Genomic DNA, 26,000 nt, shown 5'->3' on the forward strand with positions numbered 1-26,000 from the left:
TGTCAGAGATAATTGGCACTCCATAAACACATGATAATTGGACTGCTTTGATCCCTGCAATTTCTCACTTCTTGGCCAAAGAGGCGCAGCAGTTCTGTCTCATGTTTACCACTAGTCTTTATGTGGTGACGAGAGGATACAGAGAGTGAAAGAGGGAGAGAGAGAGATTCTGTTTTCTTCTGAAGTGTTAAAAGCTCCCTGCAGGCAATACTTCCTGCACCCAGCCTCTTTCGCCATTGTTTCTCCACTGCTTATGGCCATGACTCATAACAAACTTTCTCTTTCGCACACACATTCACACACGCAGGGCTTAATCACGTTGTGAAAGTCTCCAAAATAATCTTGTTTCGCCTTGTTTGTCCGTGTTTTTTTTTCTTTTCCCAGAGAGCCAGAGAGCGTACCGTTTTGTCCAGGGGAAGGACTGGGGTTTCAAAAAGTTCATAAGGAGGGACTTCCTGCTGGATGAGGCCAACGGTCTGCTGCCCGATGACAAATTAACACTGTTCTGTGAGGTGAGGGTTGACTCTTCCTCTAAACTCAGGTTATTTGTTACACAGAGTTCTCACCCTTTTTTTGCTGAAAATCTCAAAGGAAATCAGAGTACAGGCTGCACACTCAAAAATGATAATCCTTATTATATTGCTAGATCAAAATTATTATTCATAATTCAACATTTCAGACAAGCCCAGGCTTGTATGATTAAGTTTTAAAGCTGAAATTATGGTGTTGGATCATACTAATGCAGAATAATGTGTGCACTTGATTCCCCCAGAATATATCATTTTAACAGAATCTAAAAATACTGTTGAAATACATAAATTCATTGTTTTATTGGCGCTTTTGTCTCAGAGTGATCACAACTGTAATTCCTCTCTCACTCATCTTTTTATTCAACACTACAGCTCATTGTATGTCCCTGTTAGTGAATGATGTATGTTTTTATTGGTACTACATAGCCTCTGGGTTTAGATCTCTCTCTCATCGCTAACATACAAGCTGATTGTCATTCAGCCGGCATGGTGGCTTGGCTCCGATTCCTCTGATCCGAAGCCGGCAGCTGCTCCTCATTGAAAATTCCCTTGTTGTTTTTCAGCTGTAACACAGGGGGCAGCAGAGGTCAACTGTCCTCCCTCTCTCTCGTTCCCCTCTGCTCCTCATCATGGAGCCGGGGAGCAGAGAAGAGGTTAAACTTTCTGGATATGTTAATGCCTTAGTTGTAATGCATGCACCCATAAATGTTTAAAAAGCATGGCAGTGGCTGTTTAAAACAATTCTAATTAACCCTGCGGGTATGGAGCAGAGCATGTCTTGAAGTTTTCCCTTTTTGTAGCGGAGCAATGTGCAAGTCTGTTTAAAGTGTTTCCAAACTGGGCTTATTGACAGAGGGGTAGGAGGGGCAGTGCTGCTTCTGCAGAGCCATGTGGGATAGTGGGGTAGAGTCGTGTATGTGTGTGTGTGTGTGTGTGTGTGTGTGTGTGTAGGAGTATTTTATGCATATATTGTGTGTGTGTTGGTGCAGGCGTGTCTCATTGGGACATAATTCTGAGGATGAGACTGTTTGCTGGAGAGAATGAGCTGCAGGAGAGAGGAATTAGTTACCTTGAAGAGTCCTCTCTCACTGAATGCTTCCACTCTCCTGAACGGGGAGGAGGTGGGGTTGCTGGTTCAAGTCCTCCGTGGCCACTTCCTCCCCCGTAAATATCTGCTGTACGGTGGCAATTAGCCCGCTCTGCTGATGAACAAGCACGGCAAGGCAAAACCTGATTTATATAACACATTTTATACACAAGGAAAAATCAATGTGGTTAATATAAAAACTGTGCACAATTGTAAAAGCTTAAATGGGAGTAGTAAGTAGATAAATAAAGCAGGCAGAGAACATTTTCTGTATTTATTTTCTAAGATTTAAAAGTACTCTCAGGTGCTGTGGAACTTTCCTCCAACTGTGTGTTGCATAATAATTTCAGCTTTACAATTTTTAACCCAGGGAAACGTTCAGCAGAACAGCCCCAGATGACCTGAGAGGTCACTGAGTTCGTATTCTTAATGCAAGTCAGAGACCTGGTATATACACAGGCAGCAGTATTTTAAAATCAATTCAAAAATGTGTGTGTGTTATAAGAAAAAAAGGCAATCTGCTTGTGGGATGTTGTGTGCAGTAAACGATGTGATTGCCAATAGTGAGGTCTGGTAGCGTTTTCCACCAACACGTGGGCAGGACGGTTGGAGGAGTTGGAGTTTTGAGTGGATGGTGGTAGGAAAGTGCAGAACGGGTATTTGAATCTCTTTCCCTGGTCTTTTTCCATGTGAAAGTGAAGCCCAGTGTTTACCGTCAGAGACCTGGCTTCGCTTTCGTCCAGATGGTCCCGTCCTGCATCTGAGAGAGCCCCGTCGCCCCAGAGCCCAGCTCTCTCTCCCTCTTCTCTCTTCTCTCATCCACTTCCTCTTTTTTTCCCCCTCCATCTTATCTCTCATTCAAACCCAATCTCCTCCTCCTCTTTTCCCTTTTCCTTTCATCTCTGGCTGCCTCCCACTTTGAGCATCACAGTTTCTCACTTTTTTCCTCCTTTCACTCTACCTTCCCCTCTCCCTCGTGTCCCTCGTCTCCCTTTTCTACTCAGCCTCCCTACTTTTACTCCTTCTTTGCCCTCCTTCAGCTCCCGTCTTTCTTCCTCTTTTACTCTGTGTATTTGTGTGTCAAAGAGGCGAAAAGGCTATGAGGAGAGGCCAAATCTCTGTTGGAGGGGAACACAGGCTCAACCTCTCCTCCTGACCCTTGGTCCCTGCGCTGGGTTCATTTGCCTCCTGAGACATCAGTAATTCAAGTTTTGCACAGGGAATCTGACTGTATGTCATGTTGGAGAGGGCCAGAACAACCAGGCGTTGTTCTCTCACTTCTTGTCTCTTTCTCTCTCTCCATCCCTGCCAAAGCGCTGCAGACACCTGCAGGTATTTAATGAGGGGATAGCTCCCATTAAAGGTGCTGCGTTAGCTGTCAAAAGAGAGCAAGAGGGACTGAGAAGGAGATAAAGGGGGAGGGAAAGGAGGCATAGTGAGAAGAGATTGAAGGAAAGGCCTTCTCTCAGGAAAAGTGGGCACACTTGGTGGCAGCGAGCCAAAGGGGGTGAAGAACAGACAAAAGAGGGAAAATAAAAGATGATACAGGATAAAAAACAAAAGACTAAGATGGTTTGGATTGGATTTAGCTCAGAGAGAATGTTTTCATGTGGATGAGACATGTTTTTACCTTCTTTGCTCATTCCTCCTCTAATGAGACGCAGAGGTAAAAAAGGTTAAATCTTCTCCCTTTGGCTGTCAGCAGCACAGGTAACCTCTTGCTCTGAGGTCAGACCATCGGCATCTAGCTCTTCATGCGATAGATAATGCAGATGCTTTGAGAGTTTTTAGAGTAATGCCAGACGCACATGCGTGGTCCTATGGCTCACGGAAAATCTCGGCTACTTTGTGCTGTTGTGATTTGCCTGCAGGCAGAGTCGTGTTGACTGACACCGTAAGGGTTACTATTCTGGAAGTCTGTTTTGACTGACTAAAGGGGAAAGAAGGGGTTGTTTTTTGGCAGGGAGAAGTTTATGCTGAAACTTATCTGTCAGTCATGTTAAATTGGCTGCTGAAAAGTAGAGCATACTGGTCCACCTTTAGTCAGCCAGAAGTGAAGTCAGAGAGTTACATTTGCCGGACACATTTATTTCACAGAGGAGACGTCTCTTCCTCCCCAGTCAGCTGTGGCAACATGGAGGATGAACTCTGATATTCTCCGTGTCTGCCATGCAGACACAGCTTTCTGTATCTATTATTACTCAGCTTCACATATCTTTCACTGGGGAAATGCAGCTAAGTACATTTTCTCAAATTCTGGTCTTAAGTATGAATTGGATGTATTTGTACTTGAGTATTTCCATTTTATGCAACTATTATACTACTACTAATACTAATTTTCATTACATTTCAGTGGCTAATATTTTCAGGGTTGCTATGGTCATGGAAAACCTGGAAATATGGAATTTCACAATCACGTGTTCCAGGCCTGGAAAAGTAATGTAGTGAGTAAAAAGCACTAAAGGTTTTTGAAAAGTCCTGGAATTTGGTTGTGTGTAATGAAAAAGTAACAGTAATCTTCTATGGATAACCTTTCAAGTAAAGTAACATATCAGCAAATTCATTTTCTATAACTGTCGACATAACACAGCTTTAATATGCGTCTGTGTGATGTTTTGTTTACCATCACTTACGTTTCGTCATTCCTCGCCTTGTTCCGTCTATCCCTTCATATATTACAGCTGGGTGAAATTCAGTTTGAATAGAGTTTGAATCTGATATGTTTGAAAAAAGGATTTTTTTATTATGGGTCCTTAAAAAGTCATGGGAAAGTTTAGAAATGTTGTCCTTGAAAATGTGTAGGAACCTTACATTTTATTTTCTCGCCCATTACATCTGTCTGATAGCTTCACTTTCTAGGTCTGAAGTTTTCTCACCCTTGCTGTCCACGGGACAGTGATGTAACCATTGAATTTGATCATCATAATAGAATCACATCACTGTAGGTTAAACTACTGAACAGTATATAAAGGAGTTAAAATGACCTGAAACGTCTACAGCAGTAACATGAAACATACACATTAAAGGACCACTGTGTACGATTCAAGGGGATTTAGTGGCCTATAGCAGTGAGAAGTGCCGATTTCAGCCAGCTGAAACTTCTGCTGATCAGAATTCCTTCAGTGATTATTGTTCAGGAGGTTTTTTATCAGGAGCCGAATTATCTGCAGAGGTCTCCTCCGATCCACTATAAACTAGTAAAAGCATGTTACAAATCTTCTGTTTGGCAGGTCCCATACATGTTGTTTGCCCAGTGCCTGCTAATGTGTGCTTACCTTTTTGCTCCAATAACTTAACATGTGCTCACCGTGTTTTGGATGCAGACGTTCAAAAGATTTTTACAGTGAGCTAAATAATCTGCTCTAAAACAAACAACCTGGTGATTTACACTGGTAAAGAAAAAAAATAAAGCAGTTTCACATTACAGATTAGTGTTTCTCTGACTCTGTTTGGCATAATGGTGACAGGCAGCTCGCCCACCACATGCTTATGTGTATTCACCTTTTTCTTTTATAACTTAAGATCCAGACATTCAGGAGGTTTGTACTGGGAGCCGAATTATGCACAAAGGTATGTTCCTTTCTCACACAAACAGACCTGGTTATTTAAATCAGAAAAACACTGAATGGAGCAATTATATATCACAAATAAGCATTTTTCTAGTGCTTCTCATCTCAAATAGGCATGTAACTATGATGGCCACAACAAAACCATGAATGGCACTATCTATAGTCAGTGTTGGTTTGTCTTTCAGTGCTACTTATTATACAATAAAGAAAACACACTTGGTCTTGTTTTTAGTCATGTCGCTGCTGTGATGAAGCTTTTTAACTTGAATAGCTTAACGGAGCAGTTTGCCTTGACCTAAATCCCTTTCACGTGGTTATTGATTATCAACTTATACATCAGGATCACATTTATTCTATTTTATACTGATATATTGTTTTGCCAGTATGGACTGATGTTAATCTTTTATTATAAACTGGATTGATTTTACTGTCTTTCCATTTAAGTTGCAAACTCTTATGAAGTTGAGAACTACTGCGTATTTGGCTGCTGTCTGACTCACACATAGAGATAGGGGAGATGAAAAGTTTTCTCTTTCAGGTTCAGCAAACATCACTGTGAGGTGCAACAGAGGGAGGAACAGAGGGCAAGATTTACAAAGGCTTTTGCACTGTTTTTTCAGGCGCAGGTGTGACGCATTCTGCCCCTAACACGTTTGCATGTTTAGTAGTGAGTATCTGAATGTGTGCCTCTGTGGTCATTGCATATCCATACTAGGGAGGATCACATAAATCAAAGCAAGTACATATTAAAGCTACAGACAGAAATTTTTGTGAAAATAAGTTTTTGTCATACTGCTTAAACTGTCACTGTGTAATGAAAGAAAAACACGAGACAGTCTATAGAAAAACACGTCCTTCCTCCCTTTTTTTGCCTATAATAGTATTTGCTAGAATTTTCCACAGCGCAGCAAACAGCAACCAATCAGCATCGATTGATTTAGACTGTTAAATGCAACTTTCAATCATGTTAATCATTGCTTGTGAACTGCGGTCAAAGAGTCAAACTAGGCAGCGTTGAACAAATATAAATCAGATTTTTGTTACTCAAAAACATATTTCAGTGTCCTGCTTAGCTGTAAATTGAGAGAGTTTGCGACCTGGCCACTGTGTTGGAAGTAACGCATCGGCCAGACTGATTTTCAGTGCTGCCTAGCTTGACTGCAGGTCATGAGCAGTGATTGACATGATTGATAGCTGCATTTCAGACTCCTTGGCTTTGATTTGTTGTTTTCATTCATGTGAAGTAAGGTCACTAGAAATACCACAAGTCAGTAGAATAGGCAGAGGAATATGATTTTTTTTCATAAAGTTACTATCTACAGCTTTAACCACTTTCTTTGGAAATGTAAACACAGTTTTTGGCAGTTGAAATCCAGAAACACATACTTCCTACTTTATCACTGAGTTAGCTGATGTAACCCACAAACTGACAGTCAAGTCGGTTTATGTGTCAGTTAGATGGTCGCCTCAGATCAAATTTGTTTGGATACGTTTATGTATGACTCATAAAAAACAACATTAGAAAAAGAGAGGGATTTTGATATAACATATATATATATATATATATATATATCTTTTTTTTAAATGACATATTTACCAAAAGATGACTGAACAGTTAACATAGAGACACAGGTTTTGAGCTGGGAAAATATATATATTTTTTGTAAATTATAGTTCAACTCCAGAGATTAGATGCACATTTTGCATTAAGTACTTCTTGGAGAAAATAAATACCTCCTTATTTACAATAGTAATTACATGTGAGGCAAAAAAGAGGCATAAAGTTGTGTCAGTGTATATTTAGTTATTATTAATGTTCTGTATGGTAACCGGTCTCATTCACTGCCGTGTGACACACATAAGGGTGATGAACGCATATGTGAGGATCAGCGCCTGCATGTGTAAACTGGGAGACGAGCCACTGTTTTTCTCTTGATTGGTTTACCTTTTGCAAATAGACAATCTTTAATGTAATTTACTAAAATGCATTTCAACCGGGGCCTTGGCCATTGCTAGCCGGTTCGAGGTCTTTTCTTTAAGGCTTCTCAACCGCCTCCCTCCTGGGGCGAGGTGGCGGTGGGAGAATAAATGAGTGGGGTGCTGATGTTCAGCTGTTTCCTCCTCTTCCTCATGGTGTTAGTGCGGCTTGCCTCTTCTGTCGGTGGGTAAGCACTTTGCCGGGTGACAGCACCCATCCTTCACAGGGCCTTGCCATATGCCGTGCTGCTGTCAGAGGAGACGACTGCAGATGCTCCAGCTGCTCCCTCCCTGCACACTGAGCAACACACACACACACACACACACACACACACACACACACACACACACACACACACACACACACACACACAACCAGCTCTTGGAGCAGGATAAAGAGGCAGTGGTGGGAAGAGCGGGGCGAGGGAGAAAAGATGCACATAAAGATTTGGGTTTGTGTGAAAAAGGGGAAGGCAAAAGCAATCTTTCATTCCTGGAAAATGAGGTAAATATGTATTTATTTAGTTCTATTTTTGCATAACAGGCAGAAAAAGTGAAGCGGGTAAGATGACTTGGATCATTTAAAAAGGAGGTTTGAGACCTAATCAAAGAGATGGAAATACAAATGCCGATTGAGACGCTGTGACAAAGCAAGAGAATGAGCAAACAGTGCAGGCTTGATCCTTTTCTTGCAATGGGATTTTTACTGTGATAGCTTGTTGGCACCCATTTTTGAGCCACGATGGAGCCCTTAATTGATTCTGCCTTTGCAACACTTCTGCACCAGAATCACATCAACAGGTCTTTTATATCCCATCAAAAGCCCTTTGCTTCTCTCAGAGTAAAGACGGCAGAAATTGAGCAAACAGGCAACTTTTGCCTGCTTATTTATTTGTTTTCTTTGTCCAAACATTTCCTTCAAGCACTTTAGATCGGGCCTCAGAGTCTCAAAGCTATCACTTTAGTGTCTGTGATCTTCCAGCAGAGAAAACAAAACTACTTAAAAAGAGACCCAAATGGCTGGTGCTCACAGACAGCATGCAGAGGCTCATGCTCACTGCCAGTGGTGATACTGAGTGTGTATCGTGTGTGTGTGTGTGTGTGTGTGTGTGTGTGTGTGTGTGTGTGTGTGTGTGTGTGTGTGTGTGAACTATATCTCTGAGCCAGTGTCTGCGTGTGTATGTGTAAGAACAAGGTTGGCCAGCCACGAAGCTCGTTCAGCAGCTTGACTTCAAATCATGCATGAAATATGCCTCTGTCTGTGCAGATTTACCTAAATACCTCTGTGTCAATGGCAGGCCGGCCTGCCTGTCTGTAGACTGAGCCATTGAAATGGACACAGCTGGGTCCCTGCAAACAGCCAACTGAATAGGCAGCTCTGACACATGAATGTGTGCATTCAGTGGTGTCATAATGTAAAATTAAATTTGAATAAAAAATCATAGCAGTTTAGTTAAAGATTCCAAACTACCATGAGGCAATAAGTCATTTAAAGGGGACCCATTAAACTCATTTTCAGGTTCATACTTCTATTTCAGGTTTCTACCAGGGCATTTTTACACGTTGTCATCTTCAGAAAAATACTTAGTTTTAGATAGGACTGGAAATTGCCAGCATGAAAAGGGGAGAGATGACATGCAGCAAAGGGCTGCAAGCCAGAATCAAACCCGCAGCCGCTGCAGCAAGGACACTGCCTTCATATATGGGGCACCTGCTTTATCCACTGAGCCACCCGACACCCCAGCACCTGACTCTTTAAGCCCCCTTCTGAAAATGCGCAGTCTGCACTGATTGGTCAGCATTTCCAGGTCCTCTGTATCTCGGTGGCTCTGCACCATAATTGCAGCTGGGGAATAAGTATACTGGAGTAAAGCACTTTTTGTTGTGAAAAATCACCAAAAGCAACTTCGACCAAATCTTCACAACAAGCCCATTGTCATTCCCAGAGTGTCTATTACCACCGTTTTCTCACGCCCCTTGGTGTGTCATATCGCTGTCAAAGGCCCCCCTCAGCACAAAAGACGGAAGATGGATGAGTCAAACAAAACCGGACTTTCATCTTGGAGAACACAGGTCATGCCCTGTGTTAAACCAAATATCAATGTTGTTTCAATGTAATGAAATGTCACTTGGCTACAGTTGTCATACTTAATTTCACCCCAAAAAATATTTATTTTCCCATTACCTTACAAAGTCACTGCCATTAACCTAACTGCGACCATTACACAACATTAACCAGGTGTTACAATGTGTTTTATCGGTGCGTCAAAAACTTTAGATATGCTTAAGGGTAGCCTTCGCGTCTCTTTAAGACATGGAGGGGTGTGACAAAGCATTAGTATTTGATGACCTGGAAATGAGAACAGATTGTCACAGTTGGACATTTTCTAGCAGGAATATGATCTGAAATCAGGAAGAAAAAAACAGCATCAGCAACCAAGATGACATGTTTCCCTGTTCCCGTGTTAGCTTGTCATAGAAATAAAAAAAAAAAAAATTGAAAACATAGTATTCCAAACATTTAAAGCCGGAGATTACTTTCATATACTATTACCTTATTACTTGAAACTTTGGCCACATCAACATTAACATCCAACATTGTAACAATATGACAGAAAATGAGGACAAGCACAGTAGGTCCACTTTAAGATAATATTCCTGGTTGATTTTCCGTCAACCATGGTTACTGGAGGTAGCTGCAAGTTAAAAACTGAAGATCTAGTTTAATTCAAAAAGAAGAGAAAATGGTGTATCTCTTTACAGTGTGGCCAAAAAAAAACCACACTGTTTTAATGATGAAATTGTAAAATAATCAGCCTTTTTTCATTCACACCATGAGCAGCTGTAATCTGGTGTCACGCTGCACAAATTGTGAGTAGTTTTCCACACAAACAGGACAGGGTGAAGTTGGTTACCTTGCTAAGGAGTTGGAGGTGTGCAGCCTGCAGCTCCTCATCTAACAGCTTACTGTGGCTGCTTCTTCTTCTTATATCTGCAGTCTTTAGTCTTCGATTTGTTATGAGCGTGATGTGGTTTTTGTTATGGTTTTTGTTATGTTCTGTGATGTGGCGCTCTTTTCTTCTTCTCCAGTCTATTGCTGCTCCGGCTATCTGCCCAGTTTTTCTTCTGTTTTGTCAAAAACAAACCCAGAAATACAAAGCACGTCACACATTGTGCTGCAAAGAAAAGACCCACCAAACAGTATCTTGTTAGGACAGCGACTGTAAAAGCGTCTTAAAGGTTGAATAAGGTGCTCGAAATACAATTATAACCAGCTGGGATGAAATGAATAGCCTGTAATTAAAGAATGTTCCAGCTATTGTCTTCAGGAGAGTGAGTGCAGTATTTATTTTTGACTTTTATTTAATAGCGTTGGGATTTGGGGCTATGTTTGTTTAATGGTGTCGGGAACAAATCAGATTCTGCTATTATTCTCAGTTTTAATCAGTTCAGTCACCTTCTGCAGCTGCCAGAGGGCGGCTAACTCTGTATCCTGTATCCGAGTCTGTCTCCTGACTGAAATATCCTGTCATTGCTCTGAGTGTTTTTGATTTTCTTGAGCAATAACATCCAAAAGTGGGTGGAGAGGATGAATAAGAAAGGGAGAGGGAGAACGAGAGCTGCAGAGTGGGTCTGTGACATCCAGCCTGTTTACTCTGGCTGGCTGGAGAGAGGAGGGTGAGCCATGCATCATAAAAAGCTGATGATGAGCTTTGTGCTCAGAGGGTTCAGAGGACAAGTTTAAAGATCACAGATCAATTAAGCCATTATAGATATATGTATGTTGAGTGTCCAATAATGTGGTTTTATTGAAAATGCTTAAATTTCTAGTAATGTTAACCTTTGTCACATTGGTCACTTAATGCAGACCAACCTTGTCAAAGAAGTATTTTGCAGTTGGAAAGATGGTCTTTTCATAAACCTGGGCTCTCTATGCAGTAGAAAGCTGCAAGCGCTTTTAATAATCGGTGCTGATTGACCAGTAACATTTGCTTTTGCTCAAGAAGTAGAAAACCTACAACTACCAGAATACACTGCACTGCACTGGGCCAATCATTGCTCTTCCTGGTGTGTGATGTATTGGAAGCTTGTCTGTTTTAACACAGGAAAAAAAATGATGAATGCCTGGTAACACACGATCCTGAGTTACAATTTAACAGTAGGCTAAAGTAAATAGGTCAAACTAGGAAGTGCTGATCGAATATAAAGTAAGATTCTGTAACTGCATTGTTTATTTCTCATCTCAAATGTTTTTAGAAAAAAAGTTTTTGTGTACTGTTCAGATGTAAAATGAGAAAGTTATGAGCCTGCTGCCATCTTGGAAATACTTGATCAAAGTATCAAGCAACGCTCACAGGCAGGACCAACTTTCTCATATTACAGCTAAAAAGTACGCTAAAATATGTTTCTGAAAACATTTAGATAATAAATAGGCAATACAATAAAAGAATCTTGGTTGATATTTGATCAGTGCTGCTTAGTTTAACAGTTTGACGTCAGTTCATGGGCAGTGAGTGACATGATTGAATGTTGGGTTAGAGACTGCTTAGTTTTTACCATTTGATCAGAGTTTTTTTAGCCTCCATGTTTACAATGCAGAAAGCGGTGCGGTGCCCACTTCATGCTCCCAATTTCTCATATGACAGCCAAATAGTGCACTAAAATATGTTTCTGAAGACATTGTAGTCAAGAAATAGAGTACAGTAACAGAGTCTTGGTTTATATTTGATGAGCACTTACAGTTTGATCTGAGCTTGATAAATAGAGAGAGTGGGGCTGCTCTCTCTTGATCCACTCTTGATCTATTTCTATACTTTTGTGTCCGTGGTGGCGGGCATATGAAAATGGCTGAAGTACAATCTGTAGTTCAGGCAACATTGCTGGTGTCCAAAATTGAGTTTATGGAAAGTATACCATAGTCTATTTACACATACTACCCACACTGTAATGATGCAAAGCTGGTTGAAAATCAGCAAAGTATCTCCTTAAGTCTGTCTTATTTAGTGAATAATAAAAACCTGATGTGCAGTTTTACCCTGGAATATTAGATACAGGTTGAGTTGCAGTCAAATTTCCATTAAAAACAGATGAAGTCCATGGTGAAGCCATGATACAGTGCATTACTGCAAAACTTTGGCTGCTCCCCTGCTGTAAAGGGAAATTAAATGATTTTGTTTAATACATTTGTTTTGTTCCTGCAGAGCAGCAACATCACACAGACTAATAAGGTGTTTGCTTTGAGACAGAGTGCAGGTATAATACAGTTAATGCAGTAAAACATTTTCCATGTGTATCCAATGCTCACAGTGTACAATCTCTACCCAGGCAAATGAGAGTTCTGCAGTTGCATTGATTTATTCTGTCGGAAATAAAAACTGAAATTAAGTGTGGAGAAAAACAGTCTAGTGATAACCTGTCAACAACAAAGTATAACCCACAACACAGTAGACCTGATACTGAGACAGCCAAAACTGAATGAGAGACAAGTAGTAATTTAACTAAAATATTGTGAGCAACAGGACGTAATGAATAGAAGAGAGTGAATGTAAAAATAAAATAGTGACAGTGATCCGCAGCAGGTGCACAGTAGAATTAAATATGTTGAGCTAATCTTGGTACCAGTTTTTATTATTAAAATATGGGGTGTAATTACACTGGATCGTTATCACTCTAATTATAAACAATTAAAATACAGCTACCATTCTGGCAATAGCTGTTTGCCAACCTGGCAGCCATTACCGAAACTTAGTGTCGGACCCTGCCTCTGCCAGCAGAACTGGGCAGGGTTTTCCCCTCATGCTGTCAGTTTGTGTTTATTTTGTCAACGAATGTCTCAAAAACTGTATTAATTTACACACAGATCTCTGGAAAGATCGGTCATCTGTCACCAAAACACATTTTAAATCTACATAGATTCTAGTAAGATCATTAAACATTGTGCTTGGCTGTCAGCAGCTCTCCATTATTTCCCCACTACAACAGCTGCTTGTTTCCATGTTCGTCATTACTAACACTTAATAAAAAACACGTTTCCAATGCTAGTATGGGGATAAAATTGCAGCCCTAGAATTCTTTAAAGTTGCTTTAATTTGAACACCATGTGCTGACAGTCATGAAAATGTGCAGTAAGGGGGTTTGGAAGAAACTGACTTGTGGGACCGACAAATCTTGACAGTTGCACGGAGCTAGTTGAGATATATACTCATACTGACTGCTATTTAGCTACCCATGAAGTCAGCAGCAATGTGACTCAGAGCACTAGAGATCCTGCCCTGATCAGTAAAACTATGCAATGTGCAAATCCAAACAATATACATGCAAATGATCTATTGCTAATTTACAGCATCAAAGAAAAAAAGCCCCCAAAAGACAGGCACTTGCATGCAGATATTCTTTTAAAAATCGTACAGCTGCCGTAAGTGTTGTATGTCATACAGGGGTGTGTTTAGTTTAATAGGGTGAGTGTATAAATGAGTTTATGTTTTAAGGTGTTTGAAAAAATGCACAGGACTGAACAGAGGAAAATGTGACTTGGGAGGTAAAAGAACAAGTGTTTCATAACTTAATGAATTTGATTTGATTTGATTTTTTTTTTCCTTTTTCAAACTATTTCACGCATGGCAAAACACTGTAAATCCATAAACAAACACATAAACAGGCAGAAAAAGATTGATGCATTATGAATAAATCATCTGGGTACCGAAACTCAATATTAACTCTGCATTGCCTGGAGGGCTGAGAAGGGAGCTTACGACAGATCCATCTTGATGTCTGAGGAACTAACTGGGAGGCGAGTGCTTTAGTAAGTACTTATCCTGGGAACTTAATTACCAAAACAAATGATGATTGTGGCGATATAGCAGCTATGATTCTTCATTACTGTTATTCTTTACCTAAGGTTGTAAACAGAGTGTGTCTCTGTCTGCATCATCGTCATAATGAACACCACTGGGGAATGAATAAAAGTCAGTTGGTTGGTCAGTCCAACACTTCGCTAGGATTTAGATATTTTCACCACTCCTGGCTGGATTACCGTGACATTTCTCAAGGATATGAAGGGTGATATTGTTGATTTTGAAAGTCTCTGGTGACCCCAAAACTTAAGTCTGGCACCAACATCAGGTCAACATTCGCTCTTGATTTGCACTTGTAGACATTACTTTGTATCTTAAAAAGTAATGACTGAATATTGTTGACAAATTTGCTTGCTGAAATTTCCTGTTTCACCACCATCAAGCCAAAATTTTCACCGGTTCAAGAATGACCAGATTGGCTGTAAAATTTACAGTGCACGTTGCAGTGTTAAAACATATCCTCATACAGCAGTTCATGTAATATCTAATGAATTAGCGGCAGCTATTGGATGGACTGACATTTTGTACAGACATTTGTGGTCCTCAGAATATGAATCTTACTCACTTTGTTGACTCGCTGACTTTTCCTCCAACACTACCAGTGGGTTTACGTTTTTGTTTTTAAATAAAATGTCTCAACAGCTATTGGATGCATTCCTAGGAAATTTGATGCAGACATTTGTCACCTTTAGCTCATATATCATCATCATCAGGCCAAAATTAAACTTTATTGCTTTATGACCAAATACGTGTTAAATTGATGACATTCCCTTTAGGCTCAGCTGTACTCTGTGTATAGTACCAGCAAATCTTAGCATGTTAACGCACTAAGCTAAGATTTTAAACATTAAAAACATACAAAGCTTGATTCTACTACCTCACAGAGCCACGGGCATGGTCTTAGACTCTTGTAGGAACTTGTTTTAAAATCTAAAATACAAACTATTATATAAGACGTTCATTGAAATTCATACCATAAACCAACATTAAGGATGTGGGGTATATTTGTCAGTCTATTCTGTGAATACAAATGCAGATAAACTGGCTACATCCTTGCCCACTCCTCCAGAATGAAAAGGGGTGTTTGGAGGAGGAAGAGGAGGAGGTTGACAATGACTGAAGATGACAGCTTGTGGCGTGAAGACTTTCCGGGCAGCCAGTGTGTCTAAATAACCAGGTGCTGCGATTTAGTTTCTGCCTGGTTAAACAGTGGAATAATTGGTCAAGTTAGCCAGTAATTAGACCAGCTCTGCCACGCTGCGTCTGAGAGCCCAGCGACGGCTCCGCCATGCTAATTGGGCTATTTATACCGCAACGCATTGACCAGGCTCGCTGGCTTCCCTTCCAATTCGCTTTTCAGCACTTGTTTATTTTTTCAGTGTGTACTCAGGACACAGCACTGGGCTCACTGCCCTCCTCCTCCTCTCCTAAAGCCATTTTTCATTCCAACTTGAGCTGACTGAACTTCTGTCCTCGGCCCTCTGTCCCTTTGTCCGTCTGTCTCTCTCCTCTGTTTTTTGTTGTTTTTCTCCCTCTCCTCTCCTATACACGGCAGCTCCCTTTCTAACAGGCCTTCTGTATTGCTAATCAGTGTTTTATGAATGCCAGTGTCTGTGAGCAGGACTGTCTCTTCCTCATGTGAATGTCTATGTGTTTGTGTGTATGAGCATTCCTCTGTGAGTGTCAGGAGATGGATGCACGTCAGTCAGTCAGACCTGCATCCCCCTGGAGTGTGATTAATAGAGCCAGCTGTGGAAACCAGACTGTCACACATTCACACTCATATGTACAGACACACACATAGTGAATGCTCTTCCCTTCAGAAAAGTCACATTTTCTTCTCTCTGTGTCCCTGTCATTTCTTTGTCAGGAATGAGCTGCTGCTTACGAGAGGCCATCTCCAACTGTAGATCCCACCAATAGCTCGCCCACACTCCCCCACCTCCCCTTACCTGTGATGGCCTCTATTCTCCTCTTGGTATCTCTGCATCTGTATTCTCTGCTTTTTATTATCCCTATATCTCCTTCTCTCTGTCCTCCTTTTTCTCACACTCTTCTTCTGTTTTATTATCTTTCCTGCTGTCTCTCGTTCTCTCTGTCTTTCTGTCCCCTTCAGGCTAACTCTCAAACCTCCATCAGGAGCAAACAAGACTCCTTGACATTCAATTTCCTGCTTGCCACGCACTTGTCTATTGTATGTGCTTCTCCTCCTTTTCTAGGACTCTTTTTGTGTGAGTTGAATAGGTGGATAGATGTGCTATTGGACGAATAGGCGGGCAGATGGACGGATGGGGATGGATGAGGAGGGATGTTTTTTTGTGAGGTTTTGGGTGTCAGCCTCCCCAAAGCTTCAACAGCAAGGTCACTTTGTGGTGATTTTCAGCCTTTTTCTTGAAAACTATGTACTGAATGTGTTTAAGAGCTGTCAGCAATGAAAGCAGAGAACCAAGATTATTCTGTCTGATTAGGCAGTGATTATTGTGCAGAATGTAACAAAGTAATTAAACAGTTAATAATTCATTAGAATATAATGTGCTTGATGGTGTGTCCCCATCAGCATCTTTAGATTTAATTGTGTATTTAAGAAAACTACTGTATGACATAATTTTATAAGAGGGCAAAACAGAAAAAACACGTCATGTGTATTGATTGGAAATATTATATAAATGTTTGTGAAGTTTATAGTAAAAGTTCCAGCTTATAGTGTAACATCTTTATGTTGACACTGCCATAATTAAGCACGGATACACCTATTGTTAGAAATTGGATGTTTAGTATTATAATTTTGATAGTGTTAATGTAATTACATAGTCAGGAAAAATATAGCAGAATTAAAGTAACATCATCATACAGCAATATTTCACTGGTTGCTTTATTACGCTGTTGACAGATTGACATTTTGACAGATTTTTAATCATTTAACAGTTGTAATTAATGTTCTTGTGCAGTCTTGGCTGTAGTCATATGCTCCTGAACGAGTCCACTTAATCAGCCACATAAGAGTTGCATCCGTTATACTCATTTTAAACCTGTTAAAGCTTTGGTAGCTTTAATAAAAAAAAATGCTTGAACTGTCACTTCACAAAGCACTAAATGAGACAGATTATCTGTTAAAAAAAAAAAAAAATCATAATTCTAAACAACTAAATCTCTGATGCAGCTGTCAATCACTCTGTGAACTGCAGTCAAACTGTTAAACAGTGCTGATCAAGTATGAATCAACATTCTTTGACTGCATTGCCTATTTTTTGTCTGAAATATTTAAGAAACATATTTTAGTGTGCTGTTTGGCTGTAAATTGACAAAGTTGGTCTGGTTGGTGGGCGGTGCTTGGTACTTTGGTCAACTCTGTCATGGCAGCCCGGTCACAAACGTTCTCATTTTACAGCTAAAGAAATATGTTTTTGAAAACATTTGACATGAGAAATACACAATGCAGAAACAGAATCTGGATTGATATTAATCAGTGCTGCCTATTGACAGTTGGACCGCAGTTCACGAGCACATATTGACAACTTTATTAGAGACTCCTTTCCTGTCGTTGTCGGTGCACTTCGGTAGATTCTGGTGAATGACATTAGAAACAGGAGGAAGAGGAGGAGGGATGTGATTTTTTTCACAGACTATGTCATGTACTTCTGTGGGAATATAGTAGCAGTTTTAGCAAAATTGACCAACTATAGCTTTAATGACTACTTTAATATTCCTCAACAACGAAATGCAGGAGGATTTAAAGGTACCATAACATTATGTTATGGCTGTCAAGTATGTCAATGTTTTTGCAACATGAGAAGTTATTTTCTTTGGTCAGTTTGTTAATGTGAAATACTACTCACCTACATACTGCTCTTTATTTTCTCTGCCATGTTGAGCAGCAAGAGAGATTTTCCACTCCTGTCTGTTTAGGGCAAACTTTTGGATGGTAACCAGAATGAGTTGTTGGACGTTGTTTCCAGTTATATTTATTTTTCATTCGTAATGCATTATCAGCTTTAAATCACTGCTTTTGCTGTACTGCAAACAAGAGACTTGTTTAGTTCATTGCAGCAACTGAATTTTTACTTTTAACACTGTATATTGATCTTTTAAATTCTTATTCATACTTCATTTATAAAGACAAATATGACAAAATAAAAGTGAAAATGGTGTAATTAATTGCAGCAAGTCTATTAAAGCAGCATACATCAGACTAATAACTTAGTGTTGGTCTGAATAAATACAGGGAGAAAATATAGATATAATAGAGAATTGCTGTATCACACATTAACATTATGGAGTTTAACATAGCACAATATAATACAGTATGGCATATAAGATGAAGCATAAAGTGAAACATATATAGCAAAGCAATATAACATAGAATACCAATTACAATATACAGTAGTGCAGTGATAAATAATGAATATTGCATACAGCGCTGTCTTTTCTTCTAACTTTAAGAACATAGTTGTGCACCATGTTGCTTTTTTACAATGCTTCCCATTCTTTTCAACACAGGCACTCATTGTTTGTACCTAAGAATGAGAGTTTTATGCTCCTTCAAGAATTAGAGGTACTCCAACAGGCCATTGTCTAACATTGTTGTTACATATGTAGATAACTTCAGAAAGCTTGAGCACAACTCTGCACAACAATATTTTACTACGCTAACCATCAAGGGTCGCTCTAGAATAAATTTTCACCAGAAATTGGTGTAATGCTTTTACCTATCAGGCTGTTGTATCATGAAGTGTAACTAACTCACCAAATAATTAAATAAGCAGCATAGTATATTCTAAGCAGGGCTGTGGGTAACTCACTGGTATTTGATTAGATGGCACAGCAAGCAGGTGAAAAACTGCAAGTCAGTCAACCCAGGCTGTCGGAAATTACTTAGTAATTAGTGTATGTGTGTGTGTGTGTGTGTGTGTGTGTGTGTGTGTGTGAGTGAGTGAGTGAGAGAGAGAGAATGCGTGTGTGTTTGTGCTCATGAGTCTGCCTCGTGTGTACGTGAGTGTGTGTATGCATCTGTGTGTGTGTGTGTGTGTGTGTGTGTGTGTGTGTGTTTGCAGTGAGTCCTGTAGAGAGATAAATGAGTCTGGTTGACATTGTCTGGAACAGGTGGTGAAGTCAGCAGGGAAGACATACAGACAACCCTCATGCACGCACACACACAAGCACACATACTCGCACACCCAATTTGACTTCAATGCTGATTCTGTGGCTTGTTTAGAAGCATGGCCGATCTGATCGGATAAAGATGGAAGAATGGGTCATTTTTGAATAGCCTCCATCTCGAGTGTCTGATGTATTGATTACAAAGGCAGAGTGCCCACATTAATCATTCACAGCATGTTTGATTACCTGATTTATTTCCTTTTAATGAACATTGCATGCTATTTATTGGCCTCTGCGTGAAGTGAGTGTGTTAAAGGGGCAGTTCACTCTGAAATTATAACCCTGTGTGTGAAAGTAATCCTATTTGTTTATGCTCAAGAAGGAAATAAAATGTTACATTTTACTTGTGTGTTTGTAGGTGAGTGTGGTGCAGGACTCTGTGAACATCTCAGGCCAGAACACGATGAATATGGTGAAGGTTCCTGACTGCAGGCTGGCTGAGGAGCTCGGTGATCTGTGGGAGAGCTCCAGATTCACTGACTGCTCTCTGTGTGTCGCTGGGCAGAAATTCCAGGCGCACAAAGCAATCCTGGCAGGTGAGAATATCCTTTTAATTCATCACATCTGAGAAAAGTTGATGGATAATGACTCATACTTAACATGTAGGGGGTAAAAACTTCATGAAGTAAGGCAGTGGTTTCTTAAACTTCTGATTTTCTGACAACTATGAGAAGAAAATACCAAGTTCAGTAAAATATGTACAAGTAAGAATACTAAAGGTTTTATTGTTCAAGATACCATGGTAGCACATAGCATTATACTGCACATTTTATTGCGTATATGCGTACTGCAGTAAAAACATGAACTGAATTAAGTGTAAACCCTTGTTCTCGTCCCAATCATGGGCTTAAGTACATTTCTCAATCTTGTCTCTGTAGATTTTAAGTCTTAACATGTGAAAAGAATTTAACTCTGAAGATGTTATGCAGATGGATATTACCGTGTGCCTCAACACACAGCGTCATTAATGGAGCAGCATACAGACTAATAGTGAAGATTGCTAGTGGAGTAAGGTGTGTGTGTGTGTGTGTGTGTGCGTGCGTGCGTGCGTGCGTGCGTGCGTGCGTGTGTTGTAATTGGAGCAGTGTGTCCTTGTGTGTGTCGCACTGGCTAGCTAAGCGTCGCCACTTTGCACTGCACTAAACTTGTGCCGACCCATGGGGAGATGGGAAATGTAACACCCACCCTTAGGTCACCCCCTGTTTAACACCATTAGCACGGTCAGCACTGTTCACGCTCTTAGCACAGTTATCTGCTAGCTGTTAGCCAAAGGCTCAGCAGCTTCCATTTTGAGAGACGGTGAAGACATACTGGTTTCAATACTCATTTTATTTGTAGTAACTATAAAAAGAACAATCCTTATAAATACCTAGATGGGAAACTGGGCAGAGTCACTGAAGGGTAATACAGCACATAGTTCCATTGCAACACCAATAAAGGAGGTCAGTGAAAGCAGAAAATGTTCAATAAGTTAGAAAAAAACATAAAATAAATGTACCAATGTACAACCATGTAAACATTGTGCAGGCAATAACAGCATAAGTAATTTTTGCATGCACGGAATGAATACTTTAAGTAGTAGGAAAAAAAAGGCATCAACAGTGTTCATTAAAAAACTTGAACTGATCAGTGGAGCATTTTGGCAATAGGAGGCGGGTGCCTCTGCTGCACAGTACACTGGTACCAGCTGCATTTTTTCCTCTCTTTTATTAATATTCACGACAGTAATTCTGCTGTACTCTGCTACTAACCAAGACAAGAACAGTCATCATTGTCATGTTATATTTATCTTTTAATAAAAAAGTAATTTTATATCCTCAATGTCAGTTTGTGCCCGTGGTATTGAATATCAGTATTTTTCAAGGTATTGTATCAAAGTCAGAAATTTCAATATCAAGACAACAGTAAATAATAGATGTTGCGTACAGCTCTTTAACTTTAACTATTGTCAGAAAATAGTACAAACTGCCCGTTAAAATTTCTAAAAACGTAATCAGATTGCGTGTTGTGTCCAGATACTGAGTTTACAATTTCTCAAAGCTAAGAACAGCAGCAAATTCTTGCATAAGAAAAGCTGGAACCAGCAAATATTTGACTTGTTTGCTTTATAAATAATCTGAAATAATAGGTTATCAAAATTGGTGTCTGGTGATTGACTGATAGTTTTAAGATCACATAACTTGCAAACTAATATATGTGGCGTAGTTAATATTTGCCATTTTTCTGGGTTTTGTTTGAGACTTTTGGATTTGGTCTAAACGCTGCTTCAGTTACTTTTCCACTGTGACAAAAATTAAATTCCAGGGGAAATACTTCATCAAATTTTTAATTTAATGAATAATTTTTGTTTGCCAAAGGGATGGTTACATTTGAATATGCTGAATATCCATACAAAGTATCATTTACTGGCACTTCAGCACCTGTCTGCCTTCATAGAGCCCACACACAGACCACACCCTGTCATGTTCACACTCACATGAACACACATGAACACACATGAACACACATGGCACACGGCGAACCACTTGTTGGCACTTTAATGACAGACAGCGTCAGATAGCGAAAGGTTTGAGGAAACTGGTGAACTGTGAGTCTCAGTGGATGGGAGGAGAGGCTGTTCATTATTGGATTTGTTGAAATGTGTGTGTGAGGAGCCATTTTAATTATGTGCTGCTGTGGTTTGGGGTCTTCCCCTCTCTCTCTCTCTCTCTCTCTCTCTCTCTCTCTCTCTCTCTCTCTCTCTCTCTCTCTCTCTCTGCTCTACTTGGTCCAGATGACGTCCCTCCTCCTCGTTATTCCCCCTCTCGGCCGTTCCCGTGACAACTCTCCCGGCCGTTAATCGCCGTGGAGACGGACAGAGAGGGATCAAACGAAGGAGGGAGAGCAACTCAAATTGGCTCCACATTGGCCATGTGATCTTTAAACCACTCTGGTTCTCTCCCTCTATCTCTTACCTTCTCTTTCTTTTCTGTCTCTACATCCTCCTTTACCTTTTCTCAATATTCCCCCTTTCACTTTCATGTTTCCCTTTTTCATCCTCCCTCTTGTCTTTCTCTACCCACTCCGTTTTCCTTCTCCTTTCATCGTTCCTCTCTCCTGCCTCTCTGTCTTCTCTGTGTTCACATCCGTCTATTGTTTGTCTTCCTTTGAGTCTTCTTTATCTCTTTCTCTCCTCTCAAATCTTGCTCAGTTCGCTTTCCTCCCGTTTCTGTCTACTCTCCTTGCCTCCTACTTTCTCTCTCCTCTCCGTCCATTCACTTTCTGTAAAGCTCTCTCTCTCTCTCTCTCCCTTTTTCTGTCTCTCATGCCCGCCCCTTCCCTTTGTTGCTGCAGTATGAGCTCACCAGTATTGAGCTGCACCAGACAGACTTACTGTAGGTTAGTCCCCATAGTCCTACCTGCCCATTCACTGCTAAGTTTCAGTGCTCCAACAACATTTGCTGCAACATGTTGCTGTCTCTGACATACAGTGTGACCCTTGCAAAACATAACTGTAGGTAACTGTAAAGAACCAGGAATCTACAGCTGTCAAGTTGCCTTTGACTTAGCACTTCTAGATACTGAGACAAACAAAGTCCCTCTTTTAACTTCTCTGTCATTAAGACTTAATATCAGCCGTGGTACTGTTTTCATCTTGTGTGTCTGTGTGTGTCGTCATGGCGCAATTTTGTCCCATTGACACCAGTTGTAGGGAAACTACCACAGAAGACATTTTAAGTTTTTTTGCTAGGAATTTTTCATGTCTGCGCCTGTGGGCAGATTTTGTCAATAGCATCTAGGGCTGGGTATTGGTACTCTATACTTTAAGGTAATGACTGAAACAACTCAAAAAATCAAAACGTCTCCAGTCAAACGATACCTGCATTCAATTCTTTTTGCGCCATAGGTCTGATCTCCAACCATCCCGTCTCTCCGCTGGACAGGCTGACTTTCTGTCTCAGCTGGCCTTCCGTCTGAGCTGACTTTCCGTCTCAGCTTTCTTCAACACCATACTGTAAAACAATCACAGTGACTCTGAGGCCTCTTAAAATATTTAACCATGACAATTGACAAATCACACATTCATAAAGTTACTGTTATACATAACATTCATTTCCACAACAGTTTCTATTTTTTTACTGAAATCAAAGTCTCAATTTCTAAGTGAGTTTTTTTTTTTTCATCAATTGTTCCATAACCTTAAGTTGTGTGGCCAGCTTCCCTCGCCTCCCTTGCAAACAAAACAAATTACCTCTGGAAAGAAGAGAAGTAAATAATTTGGCTGTTTGTTTGTTTTTATGTGCATTTCACTGATCCCTTAAGCTCTCCTTGGATAGTTACTTAAAACATCCATCTGACTTTTGAGCTTCTAATTTCATTTTCCCACTCCTGAGTGGTAAAACATTAACTCCCTCTGATACCTACTGAAAAGTTATTTCGAAGCAAGTCCTGTGACATCTATAATCTGATCTTTAAAATAAAGAAGAATTGGGATGTTTCTTATCCAAAAATCTTGACCCCTCAGCTGATATACCGTAAAACTTCATGAAAGGCAACACTGTTTCTTTTTCTCTTTAAAAGTAAAGGAAAACTGAGATACACCTGTCAACGTGCAGAGGGAAGTTTGCATCTACTTGCTTGTTCATGTAGACCACTGAACTAACTAAACTTACAGCTCAGCTGAGGACAACACTATTAATGTCTACCACTCACGCTATTACAAGCACAAGCCTTTTGTCCATGAGTAGTTTCACACTTCCTTCTGAGTGGTGACTGGCAGGTATATTTCAGTAGAAAGAAACATTGCTGCTGAGTTTTTCAAATCAATTTCTTTGAGCACCACAAGCAGAGTGCCATTTAGTTCCATTATATTGGAGAGAAGGCAAACATCTTTACGACTGATATCTCCAACATTTGGCAACTCACACCAAAATAATCTAGACTGATAAAGAGCTCTTCAGGTAAGAGGAAAAACATGTACTTGAATTTGGGGTGAACTATCCCTTTAATGTTACCCAGAAGTTTTGCTTTTGACCCTCAGCCAAAGCATATCTAAAACACATTTATGAAAGCTGAATGAGGTGTGACCTGTAAGTTACAGTGTTATTTATTAAGATGATTGAGTTACATCTGAAGCAGCAGGTGCTGACCTTAAAACCACAGGATCCCAGTGTGAACGTTTTTCATTGCTCATATTATTATTATTATGATATTAGCAGCATCATATTTATTTGTGGCTTGTGCAGAGTTGATAGATGGCACCACGTTTTCAAATGAGTAATTAAATGGATAGCTACTTCAGCTCTGAGGTTGATAAGTCATTATTAAGTGGTTAAATTAATTAGCATATCACTGACTTTGACACATGCTTAATAATGTCTTGAAACATTTGTTAAATTTTAATCACTAGTTAATTAAGCATTCATCAGTGAACAGTACAGTAACTGTAAGTGTTACCCAGTGAGCACATAATCAAACAAAGTGAACCGTGTCAGAGGAGGACAACTCTGGGTATATGTGATTTTTTTTTTTTTTTTTGTTAAAGTCCTTTAGGTTATAGGTCTAACCTTTGTGGAGACACTTCGCTCCTTCCACTGTTAATCAATCAAACAATAATCAACGCAGGCTCCAATTGCCAGGTTCAGCCTGTGCCGAAACTAACCACTGTCACGGCTACAATGATATGAGAGAAAATACAGTGTTGTCGCCTTGAGCAGAACTGCCGAGACAAGATGTGGTGATTATTTTAAGCATGCAAAATTATCATACAGCAGTGATTTCGAGTAACAGAAATGGGGCTGATTTATGACATTTCAAGTGCTGTGGTTGGATCAGACAGTTAGCCTGGTTGGTCTGTGCTGAAGATTAAACATATCTCCCTCCAGCTGGGTTCGTGTCTGGAGTAGTAAGAAAAAAAAATACACTGTGCAGCAAGTTAATGGTCACCTCACCTGTTTCAAGATGAGAGCACAAACACTAAAATCATCCTTTTTTTAATAAATAGCTACACTTTCAGGGGTCTCAAGGTTATTTAATTTATCATTTATTTTAAAAAAAATAATATATCATGAAATCTGGTTGAAAACTGGATTATAAAATACAATTTCCATTGTCAGGTCACCATTTAATTATTTTCTTGTACTTTGAGGGACTTCTGCACATAATCAGCATTTCTTTTGCATTTAGTCTCCACTTTAATAGAAGCATAGTCTGAACTGTCCTTGCCTCAAGAGGATTTGTCAGCTGTGGAGAACAGTGTCCTCTTGCAGCAAAAGACAGAACACATTTTGGATTTGACATAAAAGCTGGGCAAGAACAACTTAGAACATCAGCTCTTTTTTAAAAAAATATGCCTGTTTTGTATTTTATGATTAAAATCAGCCTTAACAGTTCTCTATGCTGCCATGATAGAATGGTCTATGCTGAATGGCAGCAGGCGACCACGTTATCAAAACAGGGAGATGGACCTTAATGTATCTAACAAGCTCCAGTGAAGTCAGTCTATCAACATTAAAGTGTGGCTAAACGCACCTGAGAGGTCGTCATGAGTCTGTCGGCAGGACGGAGCTGCAGTTGACTTTTTACCACACAATGCTTCTACAGCTGTCACTGCTGCCAATCATCCGCCGCGCTCTCCGCTGGCCCTGTGGCAGGCTGTTAACGGATATCAGAGACCTCAACATGCATCAACATTACACACAATAACAAACCCCCCTCTCTCTCTCTGTCTGTCTTTTGTTTCTGTCTGTCTCAGCTCGCTCGCCGGTGTTCAGTGCCATGTTTGAGCACGAGATGGAAGAGAGTAAGAAGGTGAGTTGAGCACTTGACTCTCTTGATCCTTCTCCCT

The 26,000-nt window shown here is 40.1% G+C and overlaps 1 protein-coding gene across 1 annotated transcript in view; it reads left to right on the plus strand.

Moving 5' to 3' along the window:
* Positions 1-26,000, plus strand: part of spop (speckle type BTB/POZ protein) — a 102,229-nt gene that overhangs the window by 62,961 nt on the left and 13,268 nt on the right. Inside the window, exons 7-9 of the mRNA XM_042505670.2 lie at positions 385-512; positions 19,533-19,710; positions 25,908-25,963. Coding sequence (XP_042361604.1) covers positions 385-512; positions 19,533-19,710; positions 25,908-25,963 — 362 coding nt within the window. The remainder of the gene's footprint in view (positions 1-384; positions 513-19,532; positions 19,711-25,907; positions 25,964-26,000) is intronic.

This window comes from Plectropomus leopardus, chromosome 18, assembly GCF_026936395.1.
Source record: "Plectropomus leopardus strain MGB_pleo_1.0 chromosome 18, ASM2693639v1, whole genome shotgun sequence".
Lineage (NCBI taxonomy): Eukaryota > Metazoa > Chordata > Actinopteri > Perciformes > Serranidae > Plectropomus > Plectropomus leopardus.